This window comes from Silurus meridionalis, chromosome 21, assembly GCF_014805685.1.
Source record: "Silurus meridionalis isolate SWU-2019-XX chromosome 21, ASM1480568v1, whole genome shotgun sequence".
NCBI lineage: Eukaryota > Metazoa > Chordata > Actinopteri > Siluriformes > Siluridae > Silurus > Silurus meridionalis.
The window spans coordinates 5,050,160-5,066,759 of record NC_060904.1 but is presented as its reverse complement, the minus strand read 5'-3'; the positions used below and the strand labels follow the sequence as shown (position 1 = coordinate 5,066,759).

Here is a 16,600-nt window from a genome sequence, read left to right as displayed (position 1 = left end):
TTTTGTGTTCACTACATTTCAGAGATGGCAAAAGTATACACATCCTTCAGCCATGTAAAAGTGCAGATACAGTACTGACTACACTTTTGCACTCAAGTAAAGAGGTATGAGCTTTTGACATGTACTAAAGAAAAAAGTATCCAGTACTACCTGTTTTAGTGAAACACTGGTAACTGGACCTCACATCATATTAATATATTTATACAAAATAATTTCTAATTTTGTTAGCTAATGAAAATATGAACAACCGGCTAAACCAGCTGAACAACCACCATATAGAACACAAGCAGAGAGAAGATGATGATGATCAGGAATGTCTCTGTTTTCAGTCATGTTTACATCACTGACTCCCTCTGTCTCATCCATGTTAACACCATAATCCTTGTTGCCTTCTGCCTTGCTAAAGTCTGTGGTTTGTTATAGCCAAAAAATTATTAAATAAATTGGTTGATGGGCTGAAAACGGTACGAAATAAAAAGAAACAATTTATCATGTCACCAAATAGATTAAAACTAAAGTAACCGTGTTTGAAAATGTAAGAAAGTTCAGATATTTGTGTAAAAAAAAAATAATAGGTGAATTGACCAAAAAATAAATAGTGAAGTACTGATACCAGAAAAATGTATTTATGAACAGTAAGAAAGTATTTGTACTTCATTACTTCCCTCCTCTGCTACATTTCAAAGTTAAATATCATACTTTTTACTCCAATACATTGTGGGGAATCAGTCGTTCCTTTTTATTTGTTTTTATTCCTATTTATTTATAAAGCACTCAGCAAACCACCAATCAGGGTAGAGCACGTGCCCTGTTTTAAACTTGTTTTAATTGCAGTTTGGTGGAATTTTATCACAAACTTTCAGTTCAGTGTCAGTTCAACAGAAAGTAGAACATTTTGAGAATAAAAATGTATGCAACAAACTCCTGATAATTTTGGGGTTAATGATAATTTGAATAGATATCAATCAGTTTGACTCATTAATATCATGATCTTAATAAACTGATGTGTAATATCAAAGTCTAGTCACATAAACTGAGTTGATTAAGCAGAGTCTTGTGCCAAAAATGATAATAGGAACATTATAGCCATAATAAATCATAGTACGTTGGATACTTAAGTACATTTGAAGGCAAATACTTTTGTACTTTCACTCAAGTAAAAGTTTAAATGGAGCACTTTTACTGGACTAATATTATATCTACTGTATTTCTACTGCAAGTCAAGTACAGTACATGGTTTGTGTACTCCATCCACCACTGCTTGAGATAAACTGGCATGTAAGCTGTGTTGTATTCCTACTTTTTTGGAAAAGGCTACGGATCGAACATGACCCTGACCGAGATTAAACTCTTACAGACCCGAAAAAGAAAATCATACATCAGTCCCATTTATTTATAAAGCAAATTTTGAAACAATGACAGAGACCAAAGTGTTGTAAAAAGTCCTGAAGAATCAAATCAAGAGTCAAGAGGCTTTTATTGTCATTTCTACTATACACAGTGGTACACAGTACACAGTCAAAACGAGACAACGTTCCTCCAGAACCCTGGTGCTACACTAAACAACAACATAGAGCTACAACACAACACAAAGCTACATAAAGTGCATAGCGTGCAACCTAGTGCAAACAGTGCAGACGAAAAACAGTACAGACAGACAGTGCAGACAGACAACACAAGACAAAACACATAACCCAAGATAGCGCCGACCAGTAAACCTACTGTATACTCTGATTATACAGTACTGTGCAAAGAGAACTGTAAAAACTATAACTGGGAGTAAATATAAACAGACACAATGCAATGCAAAAAAAAGCAGTAGCAGCAGTCAAGAGGTGGAAACAGCAGGTAAACAGTGTAATGCGGTCAAGTATAAATAATAATAAATAAATGATGGTGGAATGGATTGAAATGAGTTGTGAGTGTGTGTTAAGCTCAGGTTGTAAGCTACAACCAAATAAATAGCTACAAGCAAATAAATAATCAATAACGACTGTGAAACAAGAGCTTTTTTTTGCTTAAAGACAAGACTTAAGGACTTGATGTGGAACTCATTGCAGAGCCCAGGTCCAGCAACTGAGAAAACGCTTTTAGCCTTTGTTTTTAACCATGTCCTGGGAACAGTAAGCTACATGAAGTCTCAATTAGGCAAATGCTTCATGGATATCAGAAAGACTGGGTATAAATGAAAAAAAATAACTTTACTTTAAATTCCGTAGGAGACTTCAAGAAAGTGAGGTGAAAAACTGGAGTTAATTATCTACAAGATTTTTCTAGCTCCAGCCAAAAACCTTAAACAAGTTGTATATTAAATGCAGAAGATGTTTAGGGGACTCAGGTAAAGGGTCTAATAATTATGAATAACTAATGCACTTTAGCACTTTTAACAATATACATTGTCCCACAGCAGCTTTACAAAGATAAAGATTACATTTACAGCATTTGGCAAATGCCCTTATCCAAAGTGATACACCTGAGCAGCTGTGGGGGCAAGATCCTTGCTCAGGGGCCTGAAAGTGGTCCAAAAGTCTAATGCATTAACCTCTAAACTATCATCCATATTAGTTTACTGCCTATACATTTGTTCCCTATAATTTTTCCCTGTGCCAGTGATGAGACAGTGTCAAGGTAAAACTCCCTGAGATGGCAGAAGGAAGAAACCTTGAGAGCAACCAGGTTTATAAAAGGAACTGGGTGCATCGAATTATCCATTCATTATAGTTTTATGGTTGTTAAGGTGTTCTGTTGAATGATAGACGTTTATATACAGAACTGTTCATGAAAACTGCAGTCATGAGCCATTGATGTTGATATTAATTACAGTCCAAATCCATCTTCCTTGAGTTGCTGAGTAAATCATGGATCTTTAGACAGTTCATAGGGAACCATGCATAACTGCACAGAGTGGTCTCTGATTAAAGAGAACTCAATCCAGATAAATCCGGATAAATCGTGCAGATCAGAAGAGACGAAATGGACAAAATATAAATTTGAAGTCAAAATGAATATGGGTCTGCTCCCTCAGTCAATCATGTCATGACCCAGTGTAAAGGTTTTGTTATGGTTATGAACTGTTGAGATTTCAGGGACAGAGCAAAGTGTGTGCTGCAATAACTCAAGGATCCAGTGTCACTCTGTGTGTGTGTGTGTGTGTGTGTGTGTGTGTGTGTGTGTGTGTGTGTGTGTGTGTGTGTGTGTGTTTTGGCTGTTGCTGTTGCTGATGCAGGGGCTTCCAGCATGGCGTCCATGCAGGTAAAGGTGTCATCAGTTACCTTCTATCATTTCACATTGCTTGCTGTTTATTTATTCTCAACAACCATTTAACGTCTGTGAATTGAATAGACGAGACCCATATTGTATTTATTTCGTATTTTATTTAACAATAAGTCGAGTTTGCACCAGCTGTACTTGAATAGCTTGTGGATAGACATCCTTCCTAGCTGTATCTAAGACTGGTTAGCTATAGCTTAGCACGCTTAGATAAATTATGCTTTTTGCTAAACTGGCTGGAAGAAAACGACCTTGTCGTCCAGAAGGTTAGCTGAAATATAACGAAAATCTTTAAAATCTTTAAAATAAATAAATGAAAAATGTGTCAAATGGGTTTTATGGACGTTTCAGGAAGGTTAGCATGAACAATTGTGAGCTAACCGGGTTGCATTAGCTTACTTGTGGGGTGTGTGTTATTATAGCGCATGGTGCACTAGAGGTAGTGCGCACAGCTTTTGGGTTCGTACACTACCTAGTGGACAAGTAAAGGGACTAGAGGAAGGATTTGGAATACGGCCGCAGTCTCATAGCCTCTACGGCTAAGCGTCTTTATTTCCTTGGAATTGTGTGAAGGCTTTGGGGAAACGGGAGTCAGTTTTCCCCAAAGCCTTCACACACTACCAAGAAAATAAAGCACCCTTCGTTTAGCACTAATAATTACTCCTAAAACATTTCGCTCTAACTTTAAAGCTCAGGGTAGTGTGTGTAGCTGCAGAGACGCTGTAAAAGTGCTGAGGACTGCAGAGTTTAGGGTAAATATGGTGGAAGGGACCCGGACTGGGACAATATTTCAGGGGAAAGTGTCCAGTACATGCCCAGACCCCGCTAAGAGTCCCACATGTGATGTCACGCGCTAATTTGCATATTTATTGTCATGACATTTGCGTATCAGAATGTTTCAGAGGAAGATTGTCCTGTCCTTTACCAGACTCACTCTATTCTCTCTCTCTCTCTCTCTCTCTCTCTCTAGTTCTCCTTCTTTTCTTTACTCTCTCTCTCTCTCTCTCTCTCTCTTGTTCTCTACTCTCTTCCTTTCTTTTGTAATCAATGATCGGATGTTCGGGACAACGGGGATCAGTGATTGGTTGTTAGGGACAACGGTGATCAGTGATTGGTTGTTTGGGACAACGAAGATCAGTGATTGGATGTTGGGAACAATGGTGAACAGTTATTGGTTGTTAGGGACAATGGTGATCAGTGATTGGCTGTTAGGGACAATGGTGATCAGTGATTGGTTGTTAGGGACAATGGTGATCAGTGATTGGTTGTTAGGGACAATGGTGATCAGTGTTGGTTGTTAGGGACAATGGTGATCAGTGATTGGCTGTTAGGGACAACGCTGATCGGTGATTGGCTGTTAGGGACAACGCTGATCAGTGATTGGCTGTTAGGGACAACACTGATCAGTGACTGTAGACTAGGAACATTAGTGATCAGTGATTGGATGTCGGGGAAAAATGGTGAACAGCGATCGGAACACCTTCAGGCTGATGACCATGGCAACACCTTCAGGCTGATGGTCACAACCAGCATCTTTGTTATGAGCTGGACAGGCGTATAAAGTGCAGGACAGTCCACAACGTCAGCTCAGAAATTTTAAATAATCTTAATCTTTAATCTTTTTTAATCTTTAATCTTTTAAATAAGGGTGTAAAAGAAGTCTAAATCATTTTGAAATGAATATTAACATTCGTGGGATTGTTCTTTAGTTTTGTTGTACAATCTAACGTCTTGATTTTTGTATTCCTGCCCACTCGTGAGCAGAAACGACTTCAGAAAGAGCTGTTGGCATTGCAGAGCGATCCTCCTCCTGGAATGACTCTGAATGAGAAAAGCGTGGAGAATACTATAACACAGTAAGTGTGTGCATCCCAGATTGAACCCAGACCTGATATTTGCATTCGGTAGATTGCAAATTGACAATGAAATTCAATCCTCTTAACACTGCAGAGTGACTAATAATGTGTCTTTCACGTAAAGTGACAATTTTATATCATTTATGTTTCTGTGATGACTTCACTGTTACTAAATTGTAATGCTTTAACGTTATTCTTCTTGGTTTTTTAGGTGGGTTATTGATATGGAAGGAGCCTCTGGCACGCTGTACGAGGGAGAAAAATTCCAGCTGCTATTTAAATTCAGTAGTCGATATCCGTTCGACTCGCCTCAGGTTTGTTCAGTGCCGCGTTTGCATTTACATCGATTTATTTACGTTTGTCAGTGACAAATAAAAGGGGTGTGGCCTCATCCTCGCAGCGTCTGTGAAGGAGGTGTGGCCTTTTTACTTGTTAGTCCTATTTGTAAAAAGTGTGGGTGGTTTTGGATGTGTGGTCTATGCGCTTGTTAAATATAAGGGGGTGTGGCCTGTCTCTTGTAGTCTCAGTGAAAAAGGGTGTGGCCTATGTATTTGTTAGTCCCTATACTGAAGGTGTGGCCTCTTCCTAGTAGTCTTGGTGATGGAGATGTGGCCTGTGCACTTGTTAATCCTGATGTAAGGGGTGTGGCCTTTCTCTAGCAGTTAGTGAAGGAGGTGTGGCTTATGCACTTGTTAATTCCAGTGTAAGGGGGTGTGGCTTCTTTTTAGCAGTGTCAGCGATGGAGGTGTGGACTAGGGTTCTAACATGGGGCCTCTTCCTAGAAGTCTTGATGGAGATGTGGCCTATGCACTTGTTAATCCTGATATAAGGGGGTGTGGCTTCTTTCTAGCAGCGTCAGTAAAGGAGAGACTTACAAATTCTACTGAATACCTCCTTTATTGTTAATCTCCCTGTAAGGGGTGTGGCCTCTAGCAGTGCCAGTGAAGGAGGTGTGGCCTAGGGTTATAAGGTATAACTCCTAGTTATACCTTATGACCTCCTAGTGGTCTCTAGCAGTGTCAGTAAAAGGGGTGTAGCCTATCTAGATGTTTCGTCCTTATGTAAAATGTGTGGCCTCTTCCTAGTGGTCACATTGATTGGGTGTGGCCTGTGTGCATCTTGATCATAAAGGGTGTGGCCTCTTCCTAGAAGTTTTATAAGAAGTCTAGGTGAAAGTGCCCCCTCCTGGCCCAGGAAAGAGGTGTAGCCTCCTTTTCACATTCCACATCAGCATTGCTTTTCTTTTAACCTTGCGTGTGTGTGTGTGTGTGTGTGTGTGTGTGTGTGTGTGTGTGTGTACAGGTAATGTTTACAGGAGAGAACATTCCTGTCCATCCTCATATTTATAGCAACGGCCACATCTGCCTGTCCATTTTAACAGAGGACTGGTCACCAGCACTGTCTGTCCAGTCTGTGTGTCTCAGCATCATCAGCATGCTGTCCAGCTGCAAGGAGAAGGTACGTTTTAGGGCTGAACCGATTCCTTGATAAACTGGAGTAATTCGATTACAAAAAATCATCGAGGCAAATTGTTTAGTCTATTTAACTACACACAGAGCACTGTTTCCGCGCAGACCATTATTACCGATGCCCCACCCACTAAATTCTGGAGCTCTCCGGACAGGCAAAACACAAATGAAAAATAGAGGGGATTCCGACTTTCTTTCCTCGCAATTCCAAGATTTTATTTCTCGCAATTCCGACTTCATTTCTTGCAAATTCCGACTTTTTTTTTTTCTCCCAATCTGGAAGCGTCACCCCCTCTGTAGTGCCAGAAAGCGAAAATTAAATGGGCTACAATCAATAAAATCGCACGGTAACAATCTAAGCTTCCGATCCCTGGAGAGAACTCTGTCTAACAATCAGCTCTGGAGAAGACACCATGATTACCGGTGAATGCACCAGAAATGTTGGATGTTTACGAGAAATAAAGTCAGAAGTGCGAGGGAGACAAAAAGTCAGAATGGCGTAAAATAAACACGGAATTGCAAGAAAAAAACACCGAACTAGGTAAATAAGTCGGAATTAGGAATTTGTTTAATGTACATCGCTCTAGATATGATCCTGAAACTTCCAGAAGCAAACAAAGCCCAAGGATACCTTAGAGGGCCTGGGAGCAAATTTGGCCCGTAATCAAACCTTTGATTTGACATGAAATGAGGATAAAAAAAAAAAATACAAATAAATGTCATAAAAAAATTTTTGGGGGAATATAAGGACCATCTTCATGTCTTTCATAAGAGGACATTGAAAAGTTATTGAACTCTTGTTCACTAAACTCAATTGTACAACAACTTTGAATTAGTTATTACAGAGTAATGTTTTCTATTTGTTTATTTATAAATATTTTAAAAATATTCTAAAAGCATCCAAGGGGTACTATTGCAACTTTAATTCAAATATAATGTTTCCGCCCATATTTTGTCCGTAATCGGGTTTGGTTTTTGCCGGTTCATAGGAAAAAGTTTATACGTCTCTGCCTTAAAGAAAACTTTATATGCGACGATTCACATGATTCCTATTTCAGATTTCCTCTAGTCCAGTAATCCCTTCACCGCTTCTTTAAAGTCGATTTGACGTCTTTCTCACGTTCATCTGTTTCAGAGACGGCCTCCGGATAATTCGTTTTATGTACGGACGTGTAACAAAAACCCAAAGAAGACTAAATGGTGGTATCACGGTGAGAACATTTTGCAAAACATCAACATGAGAACCTCTGTTTCTGTGCATACTGATTAGGCCCAAGCTGGTCATAAGTTACATAATAAGCAGATAAAACTCAGTAGGATCTGAGGTTATTGAAAAATAAACAATAATGCAGAAGTATGTTCACTTTTTTCATTTTAATTTTCCTATAATTGAATGTTTGTTTTTTTATACCACATTCCTGTACCACAGCTTGTTATTTATTTTTATTTGATTTAGTTTATAGGTACATTTGATATCATAGAACTTCGTTGGTATTGAGAATGGAAAGCTATACGCATCATTACCAATCCTGATGACTCTCTAGTTTACTTATACAAGCACTGACTTTGGAGACTCATTCCAAAATGCTAAATAAGCATTACCTGTAAGAGAATGTTAAAGATGGTAATGTATGGGGTTTGGTTATATTATAAAAGAATTCAATATCATCTGACCAATTAGATTCAGGAATTCAACATGGTGTATAAAATGCATTATGTCATGGCCTTGTCTGAATACTTGATTCTGATTGGCTGCAACGTGTGTGTTAAAATTGACAATCGTACATATGTAGTTCTGGTCAGTTTAATCATTGTTGTAAATGACTGCGTTGTCTGTGAACAATTACCGTATTTTTCGGACTATAAGCCGCTACTTTTTTCCCACGTTTTGGACCCCGCGGCTTAAACAACTAATCGGCTAATTTATGGATTTTTTCCTGGGTTTTTTCCGGTTTCACAAACTTCAAGCCAAAAAACTGAACCCCATAACATTAGACCAATGAAATTTCCGAACGGAAACGAAAAAACACACCTCACCTGTGTTCTGAGCTGCACGGCTTCGGGAGAAAAACTTCCACCGGTGTTGATTTTTAAACGCACGGCGATGCGTGAGAATGCAGTGACATGCTGTTCCCAAAATGGCGCTCTGCTCTTAAAGGAGACACAACATATTTTACCTGTTACACCGTGTAACAGACACTGTCTTTCAGTAAAGCCTGTGTAAAGTTCATTAGTTTCAGTGTATCGGCTTATACACAAGGTGCGCCTTATTTATGTTTAAAATAAAAATATTTGTAAAATTCAGTGGGTGCGGCTTATACAAGGGTGCGCTTTATAGTCCAGAAATTACGGTAGTAAAATACTTGTATATATACATATGAAGCAGATATGAATGCGATACGATTTGAATGAACAACGAGTGAATAGAACAAAAACCTATGATATAGTATACATGCACATGCTCGGCCCTGGGAGCGAGCAGTTAAAGTGTGACTATGCTCTGTTTTACAGATGATACATGTTGATGCTGAACTTGGCAAAGACGTTTAGAAAGAAGTCCCTGCTGACGTACATTAGCACTTTTTTTAAACTTTTGAACTCCAGCCTCGGACTGAAAACGGAGGACGCGAACTTTTCCTCAAGGACCAGCATTGCGCTAATTACAAACTGGCTTCAGCTCAAGAGAAGACGTCAAGAATCAAAGACCCCTCGATCAGGATCGACTCCAGAAGGATGCCAGATTTTAGCAACGAGTCTCTATTCTGATATTTTGCGAATGTTTGGATTTTTGGCTTTGTCTCAAATCGCATGCAGGTGCAGTGCACTAACCACTTTGAGCGTCAGCATCGCGTATTAAAGGACCGTCGTCGCTCCTGTTACGGGGCCGAGTCGGCTTTATAGTTGATCAGAAATGCATTACAGAACATTTAATTTAGTGTATCATGTATCCTGAGATTTTTTTGAAACACAGCCTGTCTTTGAATGAAGATGTTTCGGACGGTCAAGTGCACAGTATGCAATTTGAGACATCGTCTTTTTTTTTCTTTTCTACTTGATTCAATACGATAATGAAATTTAATATTCTTTTCCATTTCTTTTTGTGCAATAATGAGCCTAAATCGCTTGGTTCATCCTGAAACGTCATTGCATTATTGTTGCTTTTTTGTGCATCTGCTTCAGTTTGACGTTTACAGAGCCTGTCAAGAATTGGGAAAGACAGAATCTTTAATGGTTTTCGAGACACGCATGCTCCTTTTGTTTATATGCAACAAACTTGGGAAAAAAAAAAAAAAATAGAATTGGACAGTGAATGGCTGGAAGAAAGTTTTGTGGGACAGATGAGTCCAAATCTGACACTTTTGTCTCTAACGGAAGAGCTTATGTGAGACAGAGAACAGGAGAGATGATGTTAGCAGACTGCTTCACACCCACAGTCAAACATGGAGGTGGAAGCTTAATGGTTTGAGGTTGTTTTGGAGCAGGCCATAATTTGGAGACTTATTCCAGGTGAAAGGAATTCTGAGCCAACATGGCAACCATTCCTCATTTCAACATCATGCTGTTCCATCTGGACTGTGCCTGATTGGAACCAACAATCCAGAAAGGCATCTCCAACTAGTGAAGAACACAAAGTATTTCAGCTGAATGTTTGAAGAAACAAACTGAATGAACTCCTATTTTGATCCAAACGAAGTGGAAACACAGTTGATCATGTATCTATTTGTTCGGTCAAACTAAATCTTCATACTGTTAAATTGCCCTAGTGTGTTGCATATAAACAAAAGAAACATGTATGGGGCTTTCAGCAACCACAGACTAGGTGTTTCCAGACTTTTGATAAGCACTGTATATTTTGCACTGTGAAATTCTCTACGAAGGCACAGAAGAGTTTCAGATCGAAACCTCACTCACTAATTTATTTCTAGTTGATGAACTGGGCATGTGTCGATAATCGTTTAGGTTAAAATCGCATGATGATATTGCTGTGAATACTTCAAGGAATGATTAGAGGCAACTTTATATTTATTACATACGATTATTTAATGATGCCATTATTTTCACTTGAATTTATGTTCCTTTTTGTTTTTTCCTTTCTTTTTTCTTTCCGAAATGGTGTTTTTCCACTCTATAAAAATTCCACTCACCCTCCAAGTTATGGAAAACAGCCAACTGTACGATTTGATGAGCCTGTGCACACTGAGGCATTTCTGTCTTGGGGGTCAACACTAGAATTTGACATAGTCGTCTTTGTTGTTTTTTTTGTTTTGTTTTTTATTTGTTTTTTTGGCTCAGACAGCTCAGGGTTATACTTTCTGCGACGCTTTTATTTTATAGTTATTCTAGCCTTCCTGTCCGCTTTCACAACTCTATTTACCTTTCAACCAATTGTTAAAAGGTATTTCCCACACCATTCTGTGCACTCTAGAGGCTCTTGTGTGGAGAAAATCACAGGAGCAATACATTTTCTGAATTTTTTTAAAAAGACAGCCGTGCCTCAGTCGAAATCACAGCACTCGCACGTTTTTTTCCATTCTGATGTTTGATGTAAAACGCTTAGCGAAGACCTGTAGCTTCCTAAGTTTACGCCGTGCTGTTGTCTTAGTGACAAGCGCATGAATGAGGTAGACAGGTGTTTCTAACAAAGTGGCCGCTGAACGGACAGTACCGCTATTCAAAAGTATACGCAGACATTGCGATTTGTAAATGTAATATCGGCACATGCCTGTAGCACGCTGTATTTTGATTTCCCCCCGCACCATAGCAAAAGTCTGATGACTGTGATTTACTCTCAGCACAGGTTCCGTAACATATTTATTTATTTGTATGCGCGAAATCGTGAACGGTTTCCAAAGGGCTGCTAGTTTAGTAAAGTTTAGCTTGTTTTTGCGTATAGCTGTACCCCAGTTCGATTTCCGGTGTCGATCCTGATCAGCTAACATTTTATCCAAGCCTATGACACGATCGCAATATTACTATACATATTACTATACAGTTCTTATCGAAACAGCGTTTAGGAACAGTTGAGATTGTATAGCGCAGACCATTGCTAGCTAGCAAGCGAATTCGCAAATAACTTTAGCTAGCTTCATATAATAGTAGAAATGACAACAATAAAGGAAACATTAGCAAGATATATTGTTTATTGATAGTTCTGATTTGCAAAAAAGTATAAAATATAAAAAAAATTACCTCACGTAGTTACGACTATAGCTCACTAATAAGTGCTGGCTAGCACGACACGCAGCTAGCTACAATACTTAAATAGCCTAAATTCACTGCATTTTTTAAGTGTTCACGCTAGCAGTAGTGGGAACTGGGAATTATCGGCACATGTCTAAATTGTTTTGATCCCAATTCTATATTTTTTTTGCGTCTCCTGTGTGTTTGTTCTCCTGGTCACACTTTTCAGACTCAGGTACTACCCCCTATTCCCTCCCAGAGATGATCAGCTTTCCTACTATTGTGTTTTATTGTGTATGTATGTATGTATATGTGTGTATATATATATATATATATATATATATATATATATATATATATATATACATACTGATTTCTTTCTTTTTTTGTTTCAGAAGAAAATATTTTACAAAAGAATTAATATGTATATTTAAATTGTGTGTGTTACTCTTTAGCTGAATGAACATGTAATATAGTAAAGAACGATTATTTAGACGTTCGTTGCAAATTTAGACTCTGAATTGAGATTATTTTTTCTGGAATTTGCTCAGGACTCCAGGGGTTACTGGATGTATGGAATAAAACACTTGCTGGGTGTGGGGTTACCAGAAAATATTATAGGACATGGTGCTTTGAGACAAAGTTGATTACAGTAATTGGTGATTAACATGTCCCTAGATTCTTTACTATGGAGAGTGGAGATGTTCCAATACTTTAGACATTTATTTATTTATTATAACCCACAGTTATAGTTTGCCTTTTGGTGGAAAAGTTTCCGACTTTTACAAAGCACTGGTATTTGGTGTCTCCTTCCATGAAAGTTTCACATATTGACACAAAACAGGCAGATTCCTACGATGAATTCACTTGATGTTTCCGATAATTATGACACGCCACATCACTGGATTCCTTTTTTTTTTTTTTTTTTTTTACTTTCTTCCCTTATTTTTTTGTTTGCTTTGTCAAAAAAAAATACACAAATCTTTCCCCTCTCACAAAACACTGGAACTGGAGACTCCTTCCATAACTCTTAAATAAATGTCTCCTTACTCTGTTTATTAGTATAAATATAGTACACTTTATGAACATAAGTATTGGGACACTTACATTTCCCAGCCCTATGTCGTTGTTCTTTCCCAAAACCGCAGTTGGAGGCACACAGTTGTATATAATGGCTTTGGATGTGGCAGCATTACATTTTCTAAACCTTTTCCAAACCTGTTCGAGCATCACAATGCCCCTGTACACAAAGCCAGATCCATGAAGATATGGTTTACATGTGTTGGAGTGGAAGATCTCGAGTGACCCGTTATAGAGTCAGTACCTGACTTCACCTGGCTAAATGAGAATATCTCTATACTATCCTCCAAAGTCTAGTGGAACATCTCCCCAGAAGAGTGGAAGGTATTACAACATCAAATGAGAGTAAATGTAGAATGAGATGCTCAGAAAGCACATTTTTATACAGACAGGTTCCTACACAAAGCAGTTATTAATCGTGAATAACTGTAGAAATTGTCAGATTACATTTAATGTAGCTGTGATTTAATTTACAGCATAAGAGTTGCTGTTATTAACAAGTTGTTCTGACCAATCGGATTTGGGAATTTAACAGCATTATTCAAATGATTATCTCTGATTGCTTGGAATTCATTTTATTTATTTATTTATTTTGGTTTATTAGCATCCGCGGGTCTAGAAAATTAGTCTTGTCAGCTATTGACGATCTTGATTAGATTATCTTTTATCGTTATTTAATAGTATAACATTAGGAAATTTAAGACACTCTGTCGATAACACGTTACTCGGAAACTAGCTAATTAGTGTCATTTGCTGTTAAATCTTGTTAAAAACAATTAATTGTGCAATACATTTAGTGATCTTTGCTAGCAAAACACTTAAAGAATTCTAATTAGCCAGAGTATTTATCACATGCAGCTTCCAATTTGATGAAAAAGTTCAATAAATGAGCAGCTTTGTGATTTTATTTGTTAAAACGCCACCTAGCGGCCAATTTCTTAGTGGTCCTTGGAGTCAAGCGTTTTCTTGAAATTAGGTTTGTGAAAGCTTGTTTTTTTACATGTACATTAAACATACATTATAAATTAAACCCTCTGGTCTTAAACTGCCAATAGTATAAGTCGACTTCAGGGAATATTCCAGAAGGTAAGTTAAATACAGCAATCTGACTGGATATTTTATGCCTAGTATTTTACTGCTATATGTAGATATGCACTATATATGGACAAAAATTTGTAGATCATACCATTTTTGATCATAAGATTCATATGATTGTGGAACATCCCATTCCACATTTAGTCCCTATTTGGCCTATTTTGGAATTTGCTTGTGAAGATTTTGCTGATTCAGCTACGATGGTATTAGTAAAGTCAGGTACTGATGTAGGTGATGTAAGGATGCCTGTTGTGCACTCAGCATTCCAATTCATCCCAAAGGTGTTCAACAGGGTGAAGGTCAAAAATCTAGAGCAGGCTAATCAAGATCTTCCACTCTAACCCAACCCATGTAAACCATATCTTCATAAATCAGTCTTTGTGCACAGATGAATCGTCATGCTGGAACAGATATGGGTCTTTAAAATGAGGCATTTTGTGGTAACATTTTGACGAAGCACCACATGCGGCAGATATGTTCAGGCCTCCTAATAGTTTGTCCATATAGAGTTGAACATTTTCTAGATTCTTACAAAGACTTGGAATCCTCTGTATCATCCTCTGTTTTAGTTTTCGAAATAGCCAATGATCAGTTATGTTAATACTCAAAATCTAACAACAAATATGAGCTCAAAGTGTGGATAAGTTGCAAACTATTACTATGGCAGATGTCGAACATTAAATTGTAACTCTTCTCCAAAGACAAAACTAAACATCTAGCTGACTGCTGTTTGCCTTCTTCCACATACATGAGCTCACAGAGGCTCACAAGAGCTCCCCATCCATCCTACTCTGTAAACCAGACCAGATTATTCTCTCTTGTCTGAAGGCCAACATAATCTAAATCCGAACCAAATAACAAATTTTTAGGAACCCTGTTGACGAACTCTGTTTTGTTGCATCGATACAGACACTCTTTACAACCACGGTGAGCAGAAAAGCATTTCAGAACTGAATGGATGCCCTACATTTACAAATTATATTGAATTTTATGAGTCAGGAGTGTAAATCCGATCCTTAAACTCATCAGGTGAAGACCAGGAAAAGAGGAGATATATATATATATTTTTTTAAATACTGAAGACACCCAAAATATGAAAAAACACACATATGAACAAAAAAAGGTGTTAAGCAACCCAGAATATTTTTTATCTTTTAGCTATAAAATAGAGCAGCTACGTCTAGCTTTGATAAGCTTGGCAAACACATCAGATTCACGAGTTAGTCACCTAATATGGTTATAAATTCACATGCACGCCTTCTCAAGAGTTAATTTGTGACATTTCTTGATGTGTTTTTGGACTATCAGTCTTCCAACAGGACAATAACCCTCAAACACACCTCAAGCTTTTTGTTCAAGAAGGAGAGTGATGGAGTGCTGCATCAGATGAACTCTCCTCCACGATCACCTGACCTAAATCCAGATGAGAGGGTTTGGAATAAATTGGAACAGAGAGTGAAGGAAAAGCAGCCAACAAGCACTCAGCACCACTAGGAACTCCACAAGATTGTTGGAAAACCTTTCGTGACTACCTCATGAAGCTGACACGCTTGGAAAATGCCAAGAGGGTCAAAGCTGTCAAAAAATCGAAATAATAAAATATATTCCAGTTAATTTAATTTGTTATTGTTTCCATGTGTTCTTTCATAGTTTGGATGTCTTTGTATTGAAATAATACATATAAATATAACTAAAAAACTAAAGAAGGAGGTATGCCCAAATGTTTGATTGGTATTTTGTGTAAAAAATATATTTCATGATATTTATTTTGAATTACTTATATTTGTATTTATTAATTACAGTGGGACTGACACATGTCTTCAATCAATAAGCTAACACGAATGACGTTATTTTGAATGCATTTTACATTCAATTAACCCACATTTAAATTAAACGATTTGACTAATTTACTGAATTTTTTTTAGCATTTATTTGGTTAAATAATTTGTTTATTTGTTTCATAAACGAGTTGAGAAGATATTTATTCTACATGCATGCCATGTATCTGAAGAGTTTGGAAAAGCTCTTGAGCTGCAGCAGGAAGTCGGACTGTACCAATGCTTGCTCAAGCGGGGGCGTTTATATTTTAATGCGCGAAATTTAAATCCCATCTCGGTTATGCTTAATTTTTTATAATACATTATCAGCATTATGAACCACATTTAGGTGAAAATCTCGTTTCTCGTATCGCACAAACGCGATTTATAAAGGGTCGATAATGTTCAAAAAATCCGGAGCTCATCCGCGTAGTGGTTGGGTCCAGTGTCATTAGTTCTCTTTAGTGTTTGCCAATGTTGGAGGTCTGGCCGCGGACAGAGGTAAAACAATCCCGCATTGCAAGGCGAAGTGTGTGGGGTGGAAGGGTTTCGCGCTGGGCTGTGAGCCGAGTTCGGTGTGTTTGTGCTTGTTCGAGGTGTATGTCGGGTTGTTAAAGCTGCTCAGGGATGCGATGGAGAGGTTTGGGTTGGATGCGCCAAAGGGGGAGTTGGGAGATTCAGCCATGATGGATAAACCCAGGGCTAGCAGCTAACCGTGCAACCGGGGGTTGAATCAAAGCGAAAATAAAATAAATAAAATGCTTTCGAGCGTATTTCCCCCCGATATGTCAACCTGGTAAGGATTTTGAAACTGTCTGCGTGGACAGAAACC

The 16,600-nt window shown here is 38.1% G+C and overlaps 2 protein-coding genes and 1 long non-coding RNA gene across 4 annotated transcripts in view; all 3 read left to right on the top strand.

Annotated features, from left to right (window-relative positions):
- The first annotated feature begins 3,143 nt into the window (after positions 1 to 3,143).
- Positions 3,144 to 12,284, top strand: ube2wb (ubiquitin conjugating enzyme E2 Wb). The gene is made up of 6 exons (XM_046834058.1): positions 3,144 to 3,252; positions 5,035 to 5,126; positions 5,338 to 5,440; positions 6,429 to 6,584; positions 7,731 to 7,806; positions 9,107 to 12,284. Exons 1-6 carry the CDS (start codon positions 3,238 to 3,240, stop codon positions 9,118 to 9,120), a joined length of 456 nt encoding a protein of 151 aa, XP_046690014.1. The 5' UTR covers positions 3,144 to 3,237; the 3' UTR covers positions 9,121 to 12,284.
- A 1,589-nt stretch (positions 12,285 to 13,873) lies between these two features.
- On the top strand, positions 13,874 to 15,570 carry LOC124375578. The gene is made up of 2 exons (XR_006923711.1): positions 13,874 to 13,942; positions 15,260 to 15,570. It is a non-coding gene; the product is annotated as an uncharacterized LOC124375578 (long non-coding RNA).
- Positions 15,571 to 16,145: 575 nt separating this feature from the next.
- Positions 16,146 to 16,600, top strand: part of stau2 (staufen double-stranded RNA binding protein 2) — an 89,928-nt gene continuing 89,473 nt past the window's right edge. For both annotated transcript variants that reach the window (XM_046833527.1, XM_046833526.1), the window contains exon 1: positions 16,146 to 16,269. The gene's annotated coding sequence lies outside the window, so the exon portion shown is untranslated. The remainder of the gene's footprint in view (positions 16,270 to 16,600) is intronic.